Genomic DNA, 15,416 nt, shown 5'->3' on the forward strand with positions numbered 1-15,416 from the left:
CACGAACTTGTCTACCGAACAATTGAAGAATGAACTAGGGCTACACACGGCCATAACCCCCTAGGTCGCCTTGGTGACGCACCACAGAAGAAAGAGAGCTTCAGAGTGTTTGCTGGCGTAAGATTAACAGCAGGGAAACCATCGACACGTCTTTGATGAAAGTGTGTTTCTATCCTCATAACACTTCCAAGCTCTTAAGTCAGCTGTGAGGAATGGAGCCAGTGATCTGCGTAAGCACTCCGGTTTAAGGTGCCGTCGTACATGAACCAAATTCTTCTCCATAACATATATCACAGAACAAAAGCAGCCATTTCCAGTGGCAACCTTACCAACAGCTGTGGGCTAAGCCCGATTCTGTGTCGGGGGAGGTCCAGATAAACTCATTGCGTGTTTTTATCTAGAGCAAATATTGAAAATACACACAGGCCAAAATGAAAGTCATTGTGCAACATGTCTTGTAAATAATCAGCTAAACAATATTCAGCTGGTCCACAACTCCGGTCCTTTCAACAGTGGCCCTTGTTTCTCTCTCTCGAACATTCGGTTCCTTTTAACCATTCAAATCGATTACTACCTAAAGGAACCGCATTATCAAACCGGCGTGGGTTAATTCATGACCAGTGGTTCCACAGTCATGAAATAAAGGAATGGGCAATCTAGTCAACAGTTCTGACTCAAAACAACTGGAGGCTGTGCTTTTCATAAACAGTTTGGTGGATCTCCGACTCACCGGCGTGTCGGAGACCGTGCGTGCATCTACTGCTGTGTGCCTGTGCCTGGTCACGCGAGTGTGTGTTGAGTTAAGAGCGTAATCACTGCCGCGGGAAACGCCAGTCCAAGGCAAAACCCGTCCACTGTGGATACGTCCTGATTGTCATACAACATTCATGTCTACACATTCTACATTCCTTAACGATCAATTTCACTGTTTAAATATATTTGTGTTTTTTCTTTTTTTCCCCTTCTTCATTGTACTAGCTCAGTCGTTAAATAACTGATCTACTGTAACATCACATTACTGTTCCTATAACGTGCTATTGTGGGGCGATACAATTGTGCGCAGACTCTCAAACCAGAGGACCTCAACAAAAGCAGCTCCCTGGCCTTTTCTCCCATTGCCAAACTGCTGTGTTAATAGTGGGGCCATAGAGAACGAGGGTAAGAACGGAATCAGATGCCGGAGAGAAGCAGTCTTAATAAGCCACTCCAGGGATGTAGCATTAGATACACAGTGGAATGTACAGTCACATTGAATGGGAGCCGCTTCATTCATGTAAACTCTTTACAAAACAGGGAGAACTATAGCACCAGTTTCGACTTCTACACAGGCGATGCAATAAGTCTGAAATAAAGAAACGAACAAACAGAAAACGATCTCAGAATGGAAACCACCACCTTGGTTTAGCTTTGTTTTTCTCGACAGATTCACATTGTGCCAGGTGATGGAATACGACTGCTATAGCTCTGAACACACACGACTACTGTACTGTACTCGTTGATTATTGCAACTCTACTCTGTATAATATAAGTCACAGTCTAGATATCACATCTACTCCACTTAGGTTCCATCCAGTAAGATTTGGCAAATGGTGTGATGACAAACTGAGAGTTCATAAAGTACTGGCACTGTTTTTCTGTCCACCCAGACCAGATCAGACCGGACCAGACCAGATCAGACCGGACCAGACCAGACTAGGCAGTGGGAGGGAAAGGAGGCCGAGGCCCATCTTTGAGCTCGTTCTCTGGGGGTCTTGGGAACAGTCAGTACTACTGAGTGGGAGAGCCAGAGAGGAACCACCATCAACTCTTGTACTGTATAATTATAGATATGTGAAGATTCTGGCTGCTGGACTGAGACCAAGGGCAGCAAAGTGACACTCAGAAAGTCAACTCTGGGGAACTCCCCACTGATATGTGTTGCTGCATATAACTCTTGGCATTGAGGGCAGGGATAGTGTGCTTGTTTTCCTCTTCATTTTTGGCATGTGATGGTGCTTTGATTGTGCTCCTCCTCTTCCTCCCATCCATCCTCTTGTACTTCACTGTGAGTTGCTAGGGGAGACAGGCTTGAGCAGGGTCTTGCTGCCATGATCCTTGTAGCTATTGGAGCTGGAGTGCTGCAGGCTGCGGCCGCTGGGCTTGAGCCCCACGGAGGAGAGGTTGAGGGAGGTCAGGGCGGTTGGGGAGGAGGGCGAGGAGGAGGTGGTGGAGGTGGGGGAGGTGGAGGAAGAGGAGGTGGTGGTTGAGGTGGTGGTGGAGTTGGAGGAACGGCCGTTGGGCAGGGGCAGGGAGGAGGCGCGCTGCTGCTCGCGGAGGAGGCGGTGTTGGTGGAAGGTGGAGGAGAGGAGCAGGGCCTCGGCGCTTAGACTGGAGGCTGACAGGCTGGAGGCTGACAGGCTGGCCAGCAGGGCTTTGGCCTGGCTGGAGGAGGCTGTCAGGGAAGACAGCGCCCCCTCCTGGGGATACTTCCTCAGACCCGGGGCAAATACAGTCGAGGCCGAACTGGAGGAGGACAGGCGGCCGGAGAAACTGGCAGCTTTGGTGCCTGACAGGAGGGGCTCAATACTGCTGCTGCTGTTCCCATGGGCCTACGGGTCAGACCCAGGGACAGACCAGGAACAGGAGGAACAGGAGGAGGAACATGGAGAATTGGGGAAAATTGGAAAGGTTTCAGGGGGAAAAAGAGAAATTAAAACAGAGTACAGTCCTTAGTTGGTAGTGGTCCCCGACAGCACCCTTCCATTCACACAGACATGCACACACACAAACATACAGAACACACACACAAACACACCAAGGGGAGAGTGGTAGATATCTTGTGCATTGTGGGGTCAATGTAGGACATGAGAGGGTACAGGAGTCAGAGACGGCTAATACCCATGTTAAGCCAGCAGAGGGGAGGGGAGCTTAAGGGCATGGACTAGGAGTAGCAGGGGATGGGGGGTCAGATGCAGCTCTGTAGTCAGGTGGTTGGTGCTGAGGAGGAGTCTGGAGAGGACAGGCACGGGGCACAGGCTGGTCCCTCACTCACTGTGCAGGGTCAGAGGTCACAGAGGCGCAGGTGGAGGGGTGGGCCGGGTGGTACAGGATGGCCCAGGAGGATCACACAGGTGACAGGGTGGTGGGTGAGGTGGTGGTGGCACCCCAGGAACAGGTGGTGTAGAGAGGCACAGGCAGGGTGGGGTGAGGGAGGAGGGGTGAGAGGTGGGGTGTGAGGGAGGAGGGGTGAGATGAGAACAAGAGACAAACACAGGAAATTCAGGTTAGTATCAGCTGATGTTGATGCTAGCCAAGAGTGCCAAATACACAGAATGGGACATTACATCTTTTTTTTGTATTATGATACCAACAGTCTGAAGTGAAAATGTAACAGAAGTGTTTTTTTAATGGACGTCCGAGTCATTAAAAATGCAAAACACATTAAATGAACAGCATCACGCATGTTCCCCTTTGTGTGATGCTGGAGTACACCAGTAGATGGCACTGTGTTGGCAGTGAGACATTTTGGTCGGGCTGTACACATTGTACAGTACAGGGGGTGTATTCTCTGTAAATGCAGTCTGCCAGCATTCAGTCTCTCTCATAGAGGAAGGCTGGAGGCGAGTGGCAGTGCCAGGGCATGGGCACAAGACAGGCAGTGCCAAACGCTAACAGAGCTATGCCAGAGCACGAGTGTGTGAGGGTCCCCTACTCTGTGATCAGTCCTACATCGGTGCCACTGGCTGATGACACCTGTCTAGACATCTGTGCTTGTGGCTGGGGGATGAGAGGAAGAGGAAGAGTCTGATGTGACTATCCCAACTCTGTATCATCAGTCAGACAGACACTGGGAGAGAGCAATAACTCTGCATACCAGGTTTTATACCGAAGGTCATCGTTTATTTAGAGGTGACTTTGATTAAATCCAGGATAGCAAATAATTTGCTCTTGAATAACTCTCGTACATAGATATGTCAAAAGTTCTCTTCTACAATGTTCAGAATAAAGGCAACCCGCTATTTCTGAGAGGTTTCTACTCTGCCCTGCATGTTGAGTGGTTGGAGGGTGTTAGTGTGGAGACAGAGGGGATTCGGTCTGTGTGGTTGGTTGGACAGCAGGTGCGTGTTGTGTGGCCTGTGAGGCTTTAACCTGCTGTGTTGGCTGGTGCTGCAGTAACTCTGGTGCTGCTGTCTGCCCCGAGGGAGAGGGGCTGTTCCTTCTGCCTGAGGACACAATCTCTCTCAAGCCTGGCCACCGCAACATTTATTCCGCTCTGTTAGTGCAGTAAGATAGCCTCCTCTCATCTCCGGAAGCTCAGAGCTGCCTGCCAAAAGACTGTGTCGTGGGACTGGCCTTTACCGCCCCCTGCTTGACTACCCTGCTTCCCAGCCAGAAGTAATAAGAAGTGAAATGGGAAATGGAAATCGAGGATTGTGGTATGAAAATGATTCACATTGTCATGTCCTCCTTGATCTGCGCCAAAGGCCGACGGAGCGAAATGGTGGCTTTGAACTGTCTGTTCTTATAACAGCTCAGTGATTTAAAAAAATCCTCTCGCGCCTGGAACGCTCTGACGTCTCCTGGTACTGTAGCAGTGCCTAACAACAAGCGCAGGCAAAACGGCACTGAGTATCATCTCACAATGCACCGTTCAGTCTCCCACACACACAGACATACAGATAACACACAGTACAGACAGATAACACAAATATGAAAGCTTTCGCACCACCGATAACGTCAATTCATAACACCACTGAGGACATAAGCAGAAAAGAGACAAACAGAGAAAAGATAGGAAGATGAAAGGAAAGAGTGATGACCAGAGAGAGAGAAGGTCACTGTAGGAGTTTGGGGTGAGGGGTCATCTCTGGGGAGAAGAGATCTCTTTACCTTCAGCTGTGGCTCCAGTAGAGCGGACACCCATGGTGGGCATGTCTGGGTGGGTGTCAGTCAAAACAACAGCATCAGTAGGGAGTGGGGTTACTAACTTACAACTCTATAGGAGTGGGGAAACTAACTTACAACTCTATAGGAGTGGGGTTACTAACTTACAACTCTATAGGAGTGGGGAAACTAACTTACAACTCTATAGGAGTGGGGCTACTAACTTACAACTCTATAGGAGTGGGGTTACTAACTTACAACTCTATAGGAGTGGGGAAACTAACTTACAACTCTATAGGAGTGGGGCTACTAACTTACAACTCTATAGGAGTGGGGAAACTAACTTACAACTCTATAGGAGTGGGGCTACTAACTTACAACTCTATGGGAGTGGGGTTGCTAACTTACAACTCTATAGGAGTGGGGTTACTAACTTACAACTCTATAGGAGTGGGGTTACTAACTTACAACTCTATAGGAGTAGGGTTACTAACTTACAACTCTATAGGAGTGGGGTTACTAACTTACAACTCTATAGGAGTGGGGTTACTAACTTACAACTCTATAGGAGGGGGACAACTAACTTACAACTCTATAGGAGTGGGGTTACTAACTTACAATTCTATAGGAGTGGGGCTACTAACTTACAACTCTATAGGAGTGGGGATACTAACTTACATCTCTATAGGAGTGGGGAAACTAACTTACAACTCTATAGGAGTGGGGTTACTAACTTACAATTCTATGGGAGTGGGGCTACTAACTTACAACTCTATGGGGGTGGGGAAACTAACTTACAACTCTATAGGAGTGGGGTTACTAACTTACAACTCTATAGGAGTGGGGAAACTAACTTACAACACTATAGGAGTGGGGTTACTAACTTACAACTCTATAGGAGTGGGGAAACTAACTTACAACTCTATAGGAGTGGGGTTACTAACTTACAACTCTATAGGAGTGGGGAAACTAACTTACAACACTATAGGAGTGGGGAAACTAACTTACAACTCTATAGGAGTGGGGAAAAATAACTTACAACTCTATAGGAGTGGGGCTACTAACTTACAACTCTATGGGAGTGGGGCTACTAACTTACAACACTATAGGAGTGGGGTTACTAACTTACAACTCTATAGGAGTGGGGAAACTAACTTACAACTCTATAGGAGTGGGGAAACTAACTTACAAACCTATGGGAGTGGGGTTACTAACTTACAATTCTATAGGAGTGGGGCTACTAACTTACAACTCTATAGGAGTGGGGAAACTAACTTACAACTCTATAGGAGTGGGGCTACTAACTTACAACTCTATAGGAGTGGGGCTACTAACTTACAACTCTATGGGAGTGGGGAAAGTAGGGGGGGCACCTTAAAGCTCTATGGGTCAATTAAAATGTTGGGTGGACGGGCATCTGACAGTGTTGAGGTGGGGTAATGAGAGAAGATAGACATCCATGGCATGTTATGCCAATACAAACAGCCTGCTGTCAGTCATTGAGTAGTGGGGAGATTTACTTCCTCGATTGAAGTCATATGTTGATTCAAAATGCTCTGAAATGGGTTTAGTAATGTCTTTGTTACTGTTGTTGTTGGCGCTATCTTAACTTATGTCTTGGTGCCGACTCTGAGAGAGATTGTTTTGAACATCTTTCCTTCTTTGGGCGAGGAGATAGTGTTTTCACACAGCCTGTTTTCAATGTAATTGTTTGCAACAGTCTGTAGACAAAGGGAGCACGCTGAGATCCTGTGTCCTCATACTGAAATAATGGGATTAATTTTCCTCTCAGTGGGCTAGTAGGAGGCCGCTCCACCCCTACAGCTTTCCAGAAACAGGGAAGCAGAGGGAGGGAACAAGAAACACAGGGGGAGAGAGAGGAAGACAGAGGTGGGGAAAGAGAGACACACGGGGGAGAGAGAGGAAGACAGAGGTGGGGAAAGAGAGATACACGGGGGGAGAGAGAGGAAGACAGAGGTGGGGAAAGAGAGACACACGGGGGGAGAGAGAGGAAGACAGAGGTGGGGAAAGAGAGACACACATGGGGAGAGAGAGGAAGACAGAGGTGGGGAAAGAGAGACACACGGGGGGAGAGAGAGGAAGACAGAGGTGGGGAAAGAGACACACGGGGGGAGAGAGAGGAAGACAGAGGTGGGGAAAGAGAGACACACGGGGGGAGAGAGAGGAAGACAGAGGTGGGGAAAGAGAGACACACGGGGGAGAGAGAGGAAGACAGAGGTGGGGAAAGAGAGACACACGGGGGGAGAGAGAGGAAGACAGAGATGGGGAAAGAGAGACACACGGGGGGAGAGAGAGGAAGACAGAGGTGGGGAAAGAGAGACACACGGGGGGAGAGAGAGGAAGACAGAGGTGGGGAAAGAGAGACACACGGGGGGAGAGAGGAAGACAGAGGTGGGGAAAGAGAGACACACGGGGGGAGAGAGAGGAAGACAGAGGTGGGGAAAGAGAGACACACGGGGGGAGAGAGAGGAAGACAGAGGTGGGGAAAGAGAGACACACGGGGGGAGAGAGAGGAAGACAGAGGTGGGGAAAGAGAGACACACACAGGGAGAGAGAGGAAGACAGAGGTGGGGAAAGAGAGACACACAGGGGGAGAGAGAGGAAGACAGAGGTGGGGAAAGAGAGACACACGGGGGGAGAGAAAGGAAGACAGAGGTGGGGAAAGAGAGACACACGGGGGGAGAGAGAGGAAGACAGAGGTGGGGAAAGAGAGACACACGGGGGGAGAGAGAGGAAGACAGAGGTGGGGAAAGAGAGACACACAGGGGGAGAGAGAGAGAGGAAGACAGAGGTGGGGAAAGAGAGACACACGGGGGGAGAGAGAGAGAGGAAGACAGAGGTGGGGAAAGAGAGATAGCAAAATTGAGAGAACAGGGAAATAGGGATGAAAAAGATTGGGCAGTAAGGAAGGAGTGAGTGAATAAAACAGAGGAAGAGAGAGGAAGCGAGCGAGAGCTGAAGGGAGCACACTGGGGGGGGAAGCATTGTGTTCTTCATATTGAATAATCAGTGATTGCACTGACACAACTGGTTACTGATTAGCCTCAGCCTACATTGGGAGACAAGGGAATTAGAGATTCCTCCCATGTTTACCTATGCAGCTACTAGTCAGCCCAGTCTCATAACACACTGTGTACGTGTGTATAAATTCTCTCTCACACACACACACACACACACACACACACACACACACACACACACACACACACACACACACACCCTCTCTCTCTCTCCACATGAATGACTCCCTCTCTGAATTCCCAATCAAAGTATTTTTAGCGTGGAGAGGGGGTTTAGGTGCACTTCAGTGCTCCGGTATTTTTCAAATAACATTGACATTAAAGCTTATTTCATTGACATGACTCCTGCCTGCACTAGAGAAGAAAGTTCTCTCTCAGCTTGACTTTGTTCTGACACGGCTGATCAGTTCCATTTCCCCGTCTCCCCTGGGTCCCCTTGCATCTCCCAACTTATAACCCAACATCCTTCAAAACCTTCAGGTGCCCTGGTGCACTACACTATCTATTCCATACACTATCTATATCCCCTTTATCAAACAATACCCTAGTAGTACTATTGGCTCTGGCTAAACCATCGACAGTCTATGGATTAAGAAGTCACACCAAGATATGGAGGTACACTAATACAACAGTGGAATAGGCTACCTTGTGCAGATGATCGAGGTGTGGGGTCAGTTAGGTAGGGGCAGTCAGTAGTAGATGATCAGTCTCACTAGAATACAGTACCTGCTGCTGGCCCTTGAGGAAGTCTTCCCTCTTGCCAGTTTTGGTCTTCTCTGTGCCGCTCTGCTGCAGGTGCTTCAGTCTGGAGGCAGCCGAGGAGTGGACTTTACCCACAGCTGAAGAGCTGTTGCCTCCCTGGAGAAGGAGACAAGGAGAGGAGAAGAGGGGAGAGATGTGAGTATTAATGTCACAGAGCACGAACAGATTTACATTTCATTCCTTTTAATCAGACATAAACCAACTCAATAGAAGCTCTCACCCAGTATCCCCGCCGGCTGCTGAAAGCCCTAAGATCAGGGTCCTCACTCTAGCCCTCGCTGAAACACCTCCCTGCTATCCGCCCCACTGACTTTCACTACATCATTACACACTGGCACACACATCCTATATACTCCCCAACCCCCTCCACACACGCACATTGGCTAAGAGGAAAGGCAGTGCATTTGATTACAGGAGACGGAGCGCCCAGTATGGTATGCTAATATGAATCATTCAGGGGTAGAGTAGGGAACCTGGGTGAAGGATCTGATTGGCCTAATGAGACCCAGTTATAGGCAGTGGTGGTTACAGTACTGAGAGTGATGCAACAAGGCGTGAAAACGCTGCAACTCCACACCAACCCCACGTCAAGCCCACGGGACCTGTTTCTCCAGCTGAACGGCCGAGAGGAGAAACGGTCCCTGACAGTCAGCCCCACTGTAGCTTGGCACTCCACTGCAGTTGGACTGAATGAAAGTCCATGTACACACTGAGACAACATGGTGGTCCATGCTACAGTCTACCTCTTCACCTCTCTGTCTCTAAGTCTATCAGCATTACTCAACCATGTACTTCATTTTGGGAGCTTTACAAGGAGCGTTTGACCCTAAAGGTGAAATGACAAACTCCGACTCCCAGCATTCAATGAGCCCTCCGAGGTCTGGTCTGCCCTATGCTAATGATTTACTATGGGGTAATGAAAACAACAGTCTGTATTCAGTTTCAGGCCAATTGTAAACAAGTCTCGACATTTCGTTTGTCGATAAGCCGAAAGAAAGTTCAAGGTAAAGCTATAATAGTTGATGATGCGGGTAACTGGTAATTGATTACAGAGACGAGAGAAGCAGCAAAGGACAAAGACAAGACAAAGACGTGAAGAGAGGGGGGGGGGGGGGGGGGGATAAAGAGGGGAGAGAAAGAGAAACGACAGTTTATTGCAGCAGAGATTGGACTTGCCCTGGTTTACAGAGTAGAAACAGAGGATCAATGAAAAAGACAATGAACAACCCGTCTCCAAGTCGACAGTAGCCCCACATAACTAATCACAGTACAGAGAAGGAGAGCATCTGCCTCAGGCCCCTTTGAGTTGAACAGATTTAAGATGTAAAGCCTTTGGACTGCCAAAATCTACCCGTTCTCACAGGGAGCAGACGACAGATTACTCCTATGTGGGAATTGGCAGGTTGAGAGGTTCAACGGAGGTGTGAGGTATAACTCCATGTGAGGTTGGTAATTTATGTGCTGTCAGATTCCCTCTGAAGTCAATAGGAGGAAGACAAGATAAAGCCTCAGCTTCAGCAGAAACAGCAACCCCAACACTTAAAGCCAAAAAGACAGAAGAGGATAGAGAGAAGTGAGTGCATGCCCTCTAAAGAGCAGAGTCTATGCAGGGGTGCATGTTATAGACCTTGGTCATCGTGGCAGGAGTGTAGGAGGGTTTGGGCTTGGGTGGGACTGGGGGCTTCTTGGTCTCTGGGGTGCTGGTGCCAGGCATCTGGGCTGGGTCTGGAGCCTCTGACAAGGCAGTGTCAGTGGGGGGTGTGGGGGGGGAGAGGTGCACTGTGGTGGGGTGGCCACTGAGCTCCAGCAGGGTGTTCTCCAGCTCGCGGATGGTTTCATCCAGGCTGTCCAGCCTCCTGTAGGTGCTGCTCCTAATGTCCTCTCCCTGCTTCCAGGGGTTCGGTCCCTGTTCTTCCCTGGCCTGGCTCTCCTCACACCCGGCAGACCCATTGGGTTTCACTGCTGCTTCTGCAGAGTCCTGACTGGGCTCCGGAAGGGTGGCAAGAATGCTCTTTATTCCAGTGCTGTGAGGGAGTGTCAGGTTCCTGGCCCCTGTCTCCACCCCTCTCCTCAGAACCTCTCTCAGAGAGTCCTGCTGCTCAGGGGAGAGAGTTATCCTGGAGCCCAGGGTACTGGGGCTGCTGCTCAGGCTGCTGTGAGAAGATCCTGCTCTAGGCTTGGGGACCACATTGGATGACCCTGTGTCCTCCTCCCTGCCCAGCAGTAACTGCAGCTTCCTGTAGGCCTCTCTGACCGTCACAATCTCCCTGAAGAATACCAGTAGTGGAGCCCCACACAGACGGGTTTCAGTGCTTCCCTCTGAAGGCTGAGGTGGGATGGTGAGTGTCTGTAGAGCCTCTCCCCAGGTCCTGTTGAGCTTCTGAGCCTCAGAGGGTGACATCACCATCACCCCCAGTTCAGTCAGCACCAAGGACAGCTCTTCTCTCTCCTCCCTCTCTTCCTCCTTCTCAAAGGACTCCAGGATTCTCAGCTCCCCCTGCCGAGAGAGCTTCCTCTGGGGCTGGCTGACGGGATCCTTCCCCTTAGAGACCTCCTGGATCTTGGGGGCTGTCTGGGGAGGAGCAGTCTGGCTCTGGGACTGGTCCACTGTTGGGGACATCTGATAGTCCTGTGTCAAGTCTCTGACAAAGCCTTCTGAGGGAGAGGGTGAAACTGACACGCACTCTGTCGGCACGATCCAGGGGACAGGAGAGAAGGACGGACCAGGAAGGGCCGTGCTCTGTGCCTGTTAAACAGAATGGGTGAATATAATTAATATTCCAGCATACATTCAATAAAATAACATAGGATTATTTTCTAAACAGTGTGATGGTAATTGACTGGTTCTAAAATACTTCTCATTAGGGCACTAACCTGTGAGTGTGATGCCAGTATGCATTCTGAGCTGCCCTGCTTCCACTGTAGGCCAGAGCAGTCCAACGATGCTCTAGACAGCTGGTAGACAGTTTAGAGTTTCACAACTGTGTACACACACACACACACACGCGCACGCACGCACACACGCACACACGCACACACGCACATCCATGCACTTCAGAGCACTGCAACCAACACAGAGAGAGACTAGTCACAGGAGTGTTTGTGTGTAAGGAAGAGTGGTCACTTCATCAGGGAGTGAGTGTGTGTTGGTAGAGGGTGTGTGTGTTGTCTGGAGACAGTGTGTTTAGGGGTGTGTGCTGGTAGTGTAGAACAAGAGGGAGTGCTGGACCAAATGGCTGCATTTAAAAAAATAGTACAAACTCCTTTACTTTCCCTACAGCACCAAGCAGAATAGGGTCAGTGTACTGCTGTGTTTGACAGGAAACCCTGTGGAGAGCACTCTGCAGATAGAGATAAAAGGTGAGGATGGGACTGTGTACTCTGGGAGGGATGTAGAGATCAGGGATGGAACATGGGTGTGTGTATTTGACGGAGGGGGTAGAGGGGTGGAAGTGTTAGTTCGAGGAGGAAGGAGGGCGAGGAGGAAGGTGAGGGCAGGCTCAGGAAGCAGCAGTCCACACAAGCCCTCGCGAGGTCAGGGAGGGTGTTACCTTGGTGCACGGGGCCCCTGGGGGCCATAGGTCGAGGCTGGAGGGGGGCACGCTGGTCCTGCTGCGTGGGGCACTGGGCAGGGAGAGGGGAGGGGGGTGGCTGAGCCTGAGGGGGGCTCTCTGAAACAGCTGGCCGGGGGAAGGGTAGGAGGGAGGGGAGGGGACAGTTGAAGTAATGTAAATAATAGTTAAATTAGGATAAGTTATCCATAATATCAAGATCAATTATCATAACTGGTCTATCAAAAATTACAGTAATTTTTTAAAATAATCAGTCCAATTTATTGTTTCACTATGTGGCCAGCAGGGCATACGAAAGACAAACACACAACTCAACGCTTCATTTGGGTCCACGTGGCCAGGCTGGGTTGGTCTGTGAGCTCTGGGTGACACGCTGTGTGTGTGTGACTAAGCTGTGTGATCAGCAGTAATCTGGGCCCACAGTGAATGGACTCTCTGTCTCAGTGAGGAGGCCTGGGGTGTGGAGGACATATGGCACCTGCTGCTTTGACCTGACCATGCTCTCTAACACACCAAGCAGCCAGCTAATGAGGCCTACAACAGTTGTGAGTGTGTGTGTGTGTGTGTGTCTGTGTGCTCTCGGCAAAATTAGGGAAGCGGAGGAAGTGCCGTTTTTCAGTAACATTTCCCATTCCCTGCACCTTTAACCTAAAATCCTTCAGGGACCACTTCTATGAATACTATATAAACTCTGCAAACACTATTAATCCACTATTTCCGAAGCTGGTATACCAGTACCTCCAGTTCAGCAGCGATCATGTCCTCCTCTCCCTCCTCCTTGTCTCCAGAGGCGATGGTGGGAGGGGTGGACGCAGGACGTGGGTTTTCAGACACTGTCCGTCGCAGCTTCACATGGGGCTTCTGTGCTTCTGCCTCCTCCGCCTCCGACTTTTACACACATACATAGTGGAGATCAGAAACTAGGCAGGATGTGTGTGTGTGTGTGAATATACATCCATGCCTCATGCTCTGTCACCTTCATGCTCTTGCCGGGGATAAGGGTCTCTCCGCTGCGGGTGATCAGTCCAGCCGGGGATGATGGGAAGCTGCGTCGAGGTGGTGGGGGAGGGGGCGACTTCGAGGGCTTCTCTGTACGATAGCGAGTCACTGTCAGCTGCTCTGCATCTGTGGCAGGCAGGGCAGTACCATGGGCACCCGTTAGAGAACCAGACACAGTACATTCATACTGGCACCACAGCCAACCCTGACACATTCAGGAGCTGAGTATGTGACAAAACACTACTGCCCATCAGTACATCAAAACTGGTCTACTGTTACCTCTGTTGGGTAAGGAGAGGTCTGATGAATCCTTACCAGAACCACGTCTGGAGCCAGGTTCCTTCCCCGAGAGCTTGTGTGTGGCGAGCTGGGGCTTGGTAGGGCGGTGATCTGGGATCCCTCCCCCACTCGGGGGGATCTGAGACTGGGAGGGTGTGTTGGAGGAGGGCTTGTTGATCTGCTTGGCGGCAAAGTCCAGGTCTGGGATGGCCTTCATCAGCTCAGCCTGGGTCTCCTCCAGCAGACGGTTGATGTCTTGAGCACTGTACTGGGTCAGACTGGCCCGCTTCTCCTCCCAGTCCCGCTCTGCTGCCTGGGGAGGGGGAACCATAGAGAGATATAGCACAGTGAGGGTTATTGTATTCACACACACACACACACACACACACACACACACACACACACACACACACACACACACACACACCACAGGAAGTTGGTGGCACCTTAATTGGGGAGGACGGTCTTGTGGTAATGACTGGAGTGGAATCAGTGGAATGGTATCAAACACATCAAACATGTGTCTCTGTGTGTTTGATACCATTCCATTCGCTCCGTTCCAGCTCTTATTATGAGCCGTCCTCCCCTCAGCAGAATCCACTGACACTCACTCACACATGTGCAGACATCCACACTTGTAGACTCACTCATGCCTACGTACACTCTCCTCCAAAACCTATACATACTGTATCATCATACCAATGCTAGACCAGGACAACTACAGACTAAACACTAGAATGGAGTAACAGAAGGGTTCCTTACCAGTCGAACCTCCACAGACACAGCCTTATCAGCGGCAGCGCGGTTGGCCAGCTCTTCCAGGGCCCGGCCCTTGTGAGGCACAGGGGGATGAGTGTCCCTGTGAGGGCCAGAGGAGGGGTGGCTGTGTCCATGACCGTGACTGTGGCTGGAGTGGGGGCTCCAGTTAGACAGGCTGCTGCCGCCCCTCAGGTCACTGAGGTTGAGAGGGGGGCTGGTGGGCATGTCAAAGTCAGAACTCTTACGGAAGTCCTCACTGCTGTGCTTGGGGAAGTCCTCCTGCTTCTTCCATACGCCCTCGTTCACTTGCCTGACCACATAAACACAGTCAGTGTCAGGCGATGCCAGTAACGTCTGTATATCGGCCAGTATGTGTTCAGTGCTGGTGGGCTGTGGCTAGACAATGCAGACTCTTGAGTTACACATCGTTCAGGTACCTGTGACGTTGGATCGGTGTCGATGTGTCAATGATGGTCAGTGTGTGGTGGGCTGTAGCCTACCTGCGAAAGGTGGTCACTGGTCAGTGTGTTGGGTCATACCTGCGCATGGCGGTCAGTGTGTTGGGTCGTACCTGCGCATGGCGGTCAGTGTGTTGGGTCGTACCTGTGCATGGCGGTCAGTGTGTTGGGTCGTACCTGCGCATGCCGGTCAGTGTGTTGGGTCGTACCTGCGCATGGCGGTCAGTGTGTTGGGTCGTACCTGCGCATGGCAGTCAGTGTGTTGGGTCGTACCTGCGCATGGCGGTCAGTGTGTTGGGTCGTACCTGCATAGAGAGGTCAGTGTGTTGGGTCGTACCTGCGCATGACGGTCAGTGTGTTGGGTCTTACCTGCACATGGTGGTCAGTGTTTTGGGTCGTACCTGCGCATGGCGCTCAGTGTGTGGGGTCGTACCTGCGCATGGTGGTCAGTGTGTTGGGTCGTACCTGCGCATGGCGGTCAGTGTGTTGGGTCGTACCTGCGCATGGTGGTCAGTGTGTTGGGTCGTACCTGCGCATGACAGTCAGTGTGTTGGGTCGTACCTGTGCATGGTGGTCAGTGTTTTGGGTCATACCTGCGCATGGCTGTCAGTGTGTTGGGTCGTACCTGCGCATGGCGGCCAGTGTGTTGGGTTGTACCTGCGCATGGTGGTCAGTGTGTTGGG

The 15,416-nt window shown here is 50.6% G+C and overlaps 1 protein-coding gene across 2 annotated transcripts in view; it reads right to left on the reverse strand.

The window, feature by feature from the left end:
• Positions 1–944: 944 nt before the first annotated feature.
• The window catches only part of LOC139364720 (SRC kinase signaling inhibitor 1-like), a 106,871-nt gene continuing 92,399 nt past the window's right edge, over positions 945–15,416 (reverse strand). The window contains exons 14-23 of one of the 2 annotated variants that reach the window (XM_071101719.1): positions 14,279–14,585; positions 13,553–13,829; positions 13,215–13,363; positions 12,977–13,126; positions 12,218–12,346; positions 11,541–11,621; positions 10,294–11,412; positions 8,618–8,762; positions 5,534–5,543; positions 951–2,574 (exon numbers count right to left, since the gene is read on the reverse strand). In XM_071101719.1, coding sequence (XP_070957820.1) covers positions 2,040–2,574; positions 5,534–5,543; positions 8,618–8,762; positions 10,294–11,412; positions 11,541–11,621; positions 12,218–12,346; positions 12,977–13,126; positions 13,215–13,363; positions 13,553–13,829; positions 14,279–14,585 — 2,902 coding nt within the window. In that variant the 3' untranslated portion in view covers positions 951–2,039. Of the gene's footprint in view, positions 3,031–5,533; positions 5,544–8,617; positions 8,763–10,293; positions 11,413–11,540; positions 11,622–12,217; positions 12,347–12,976; positions 13,127–13,214; positions 13,364–13,552; positions 13,830–14,278; positions 14,586–15,416 lie in introns of both variants that reach the window. The other variant, XM_071101718.1, reaches the window with a different exon arrangement.

Source organism: Oncorhynchus clarkii, chromosome 13, assembly GCF_045791955.1.
Source record: "Oncorhynchus clarkii lewisi isolate Uvic-CL-2024 chromosome 13, UVic_Ocla_1.0, whole genome shotgun sequence".
Classification (NCBI taxonomy): domain Eukaryota; kingdom Metazoa; phylum Chordata; class Actinopteri; order Salmoniformes; family Salmonidae; genus Oncorhynchus; species Oncorhynchus clarkii.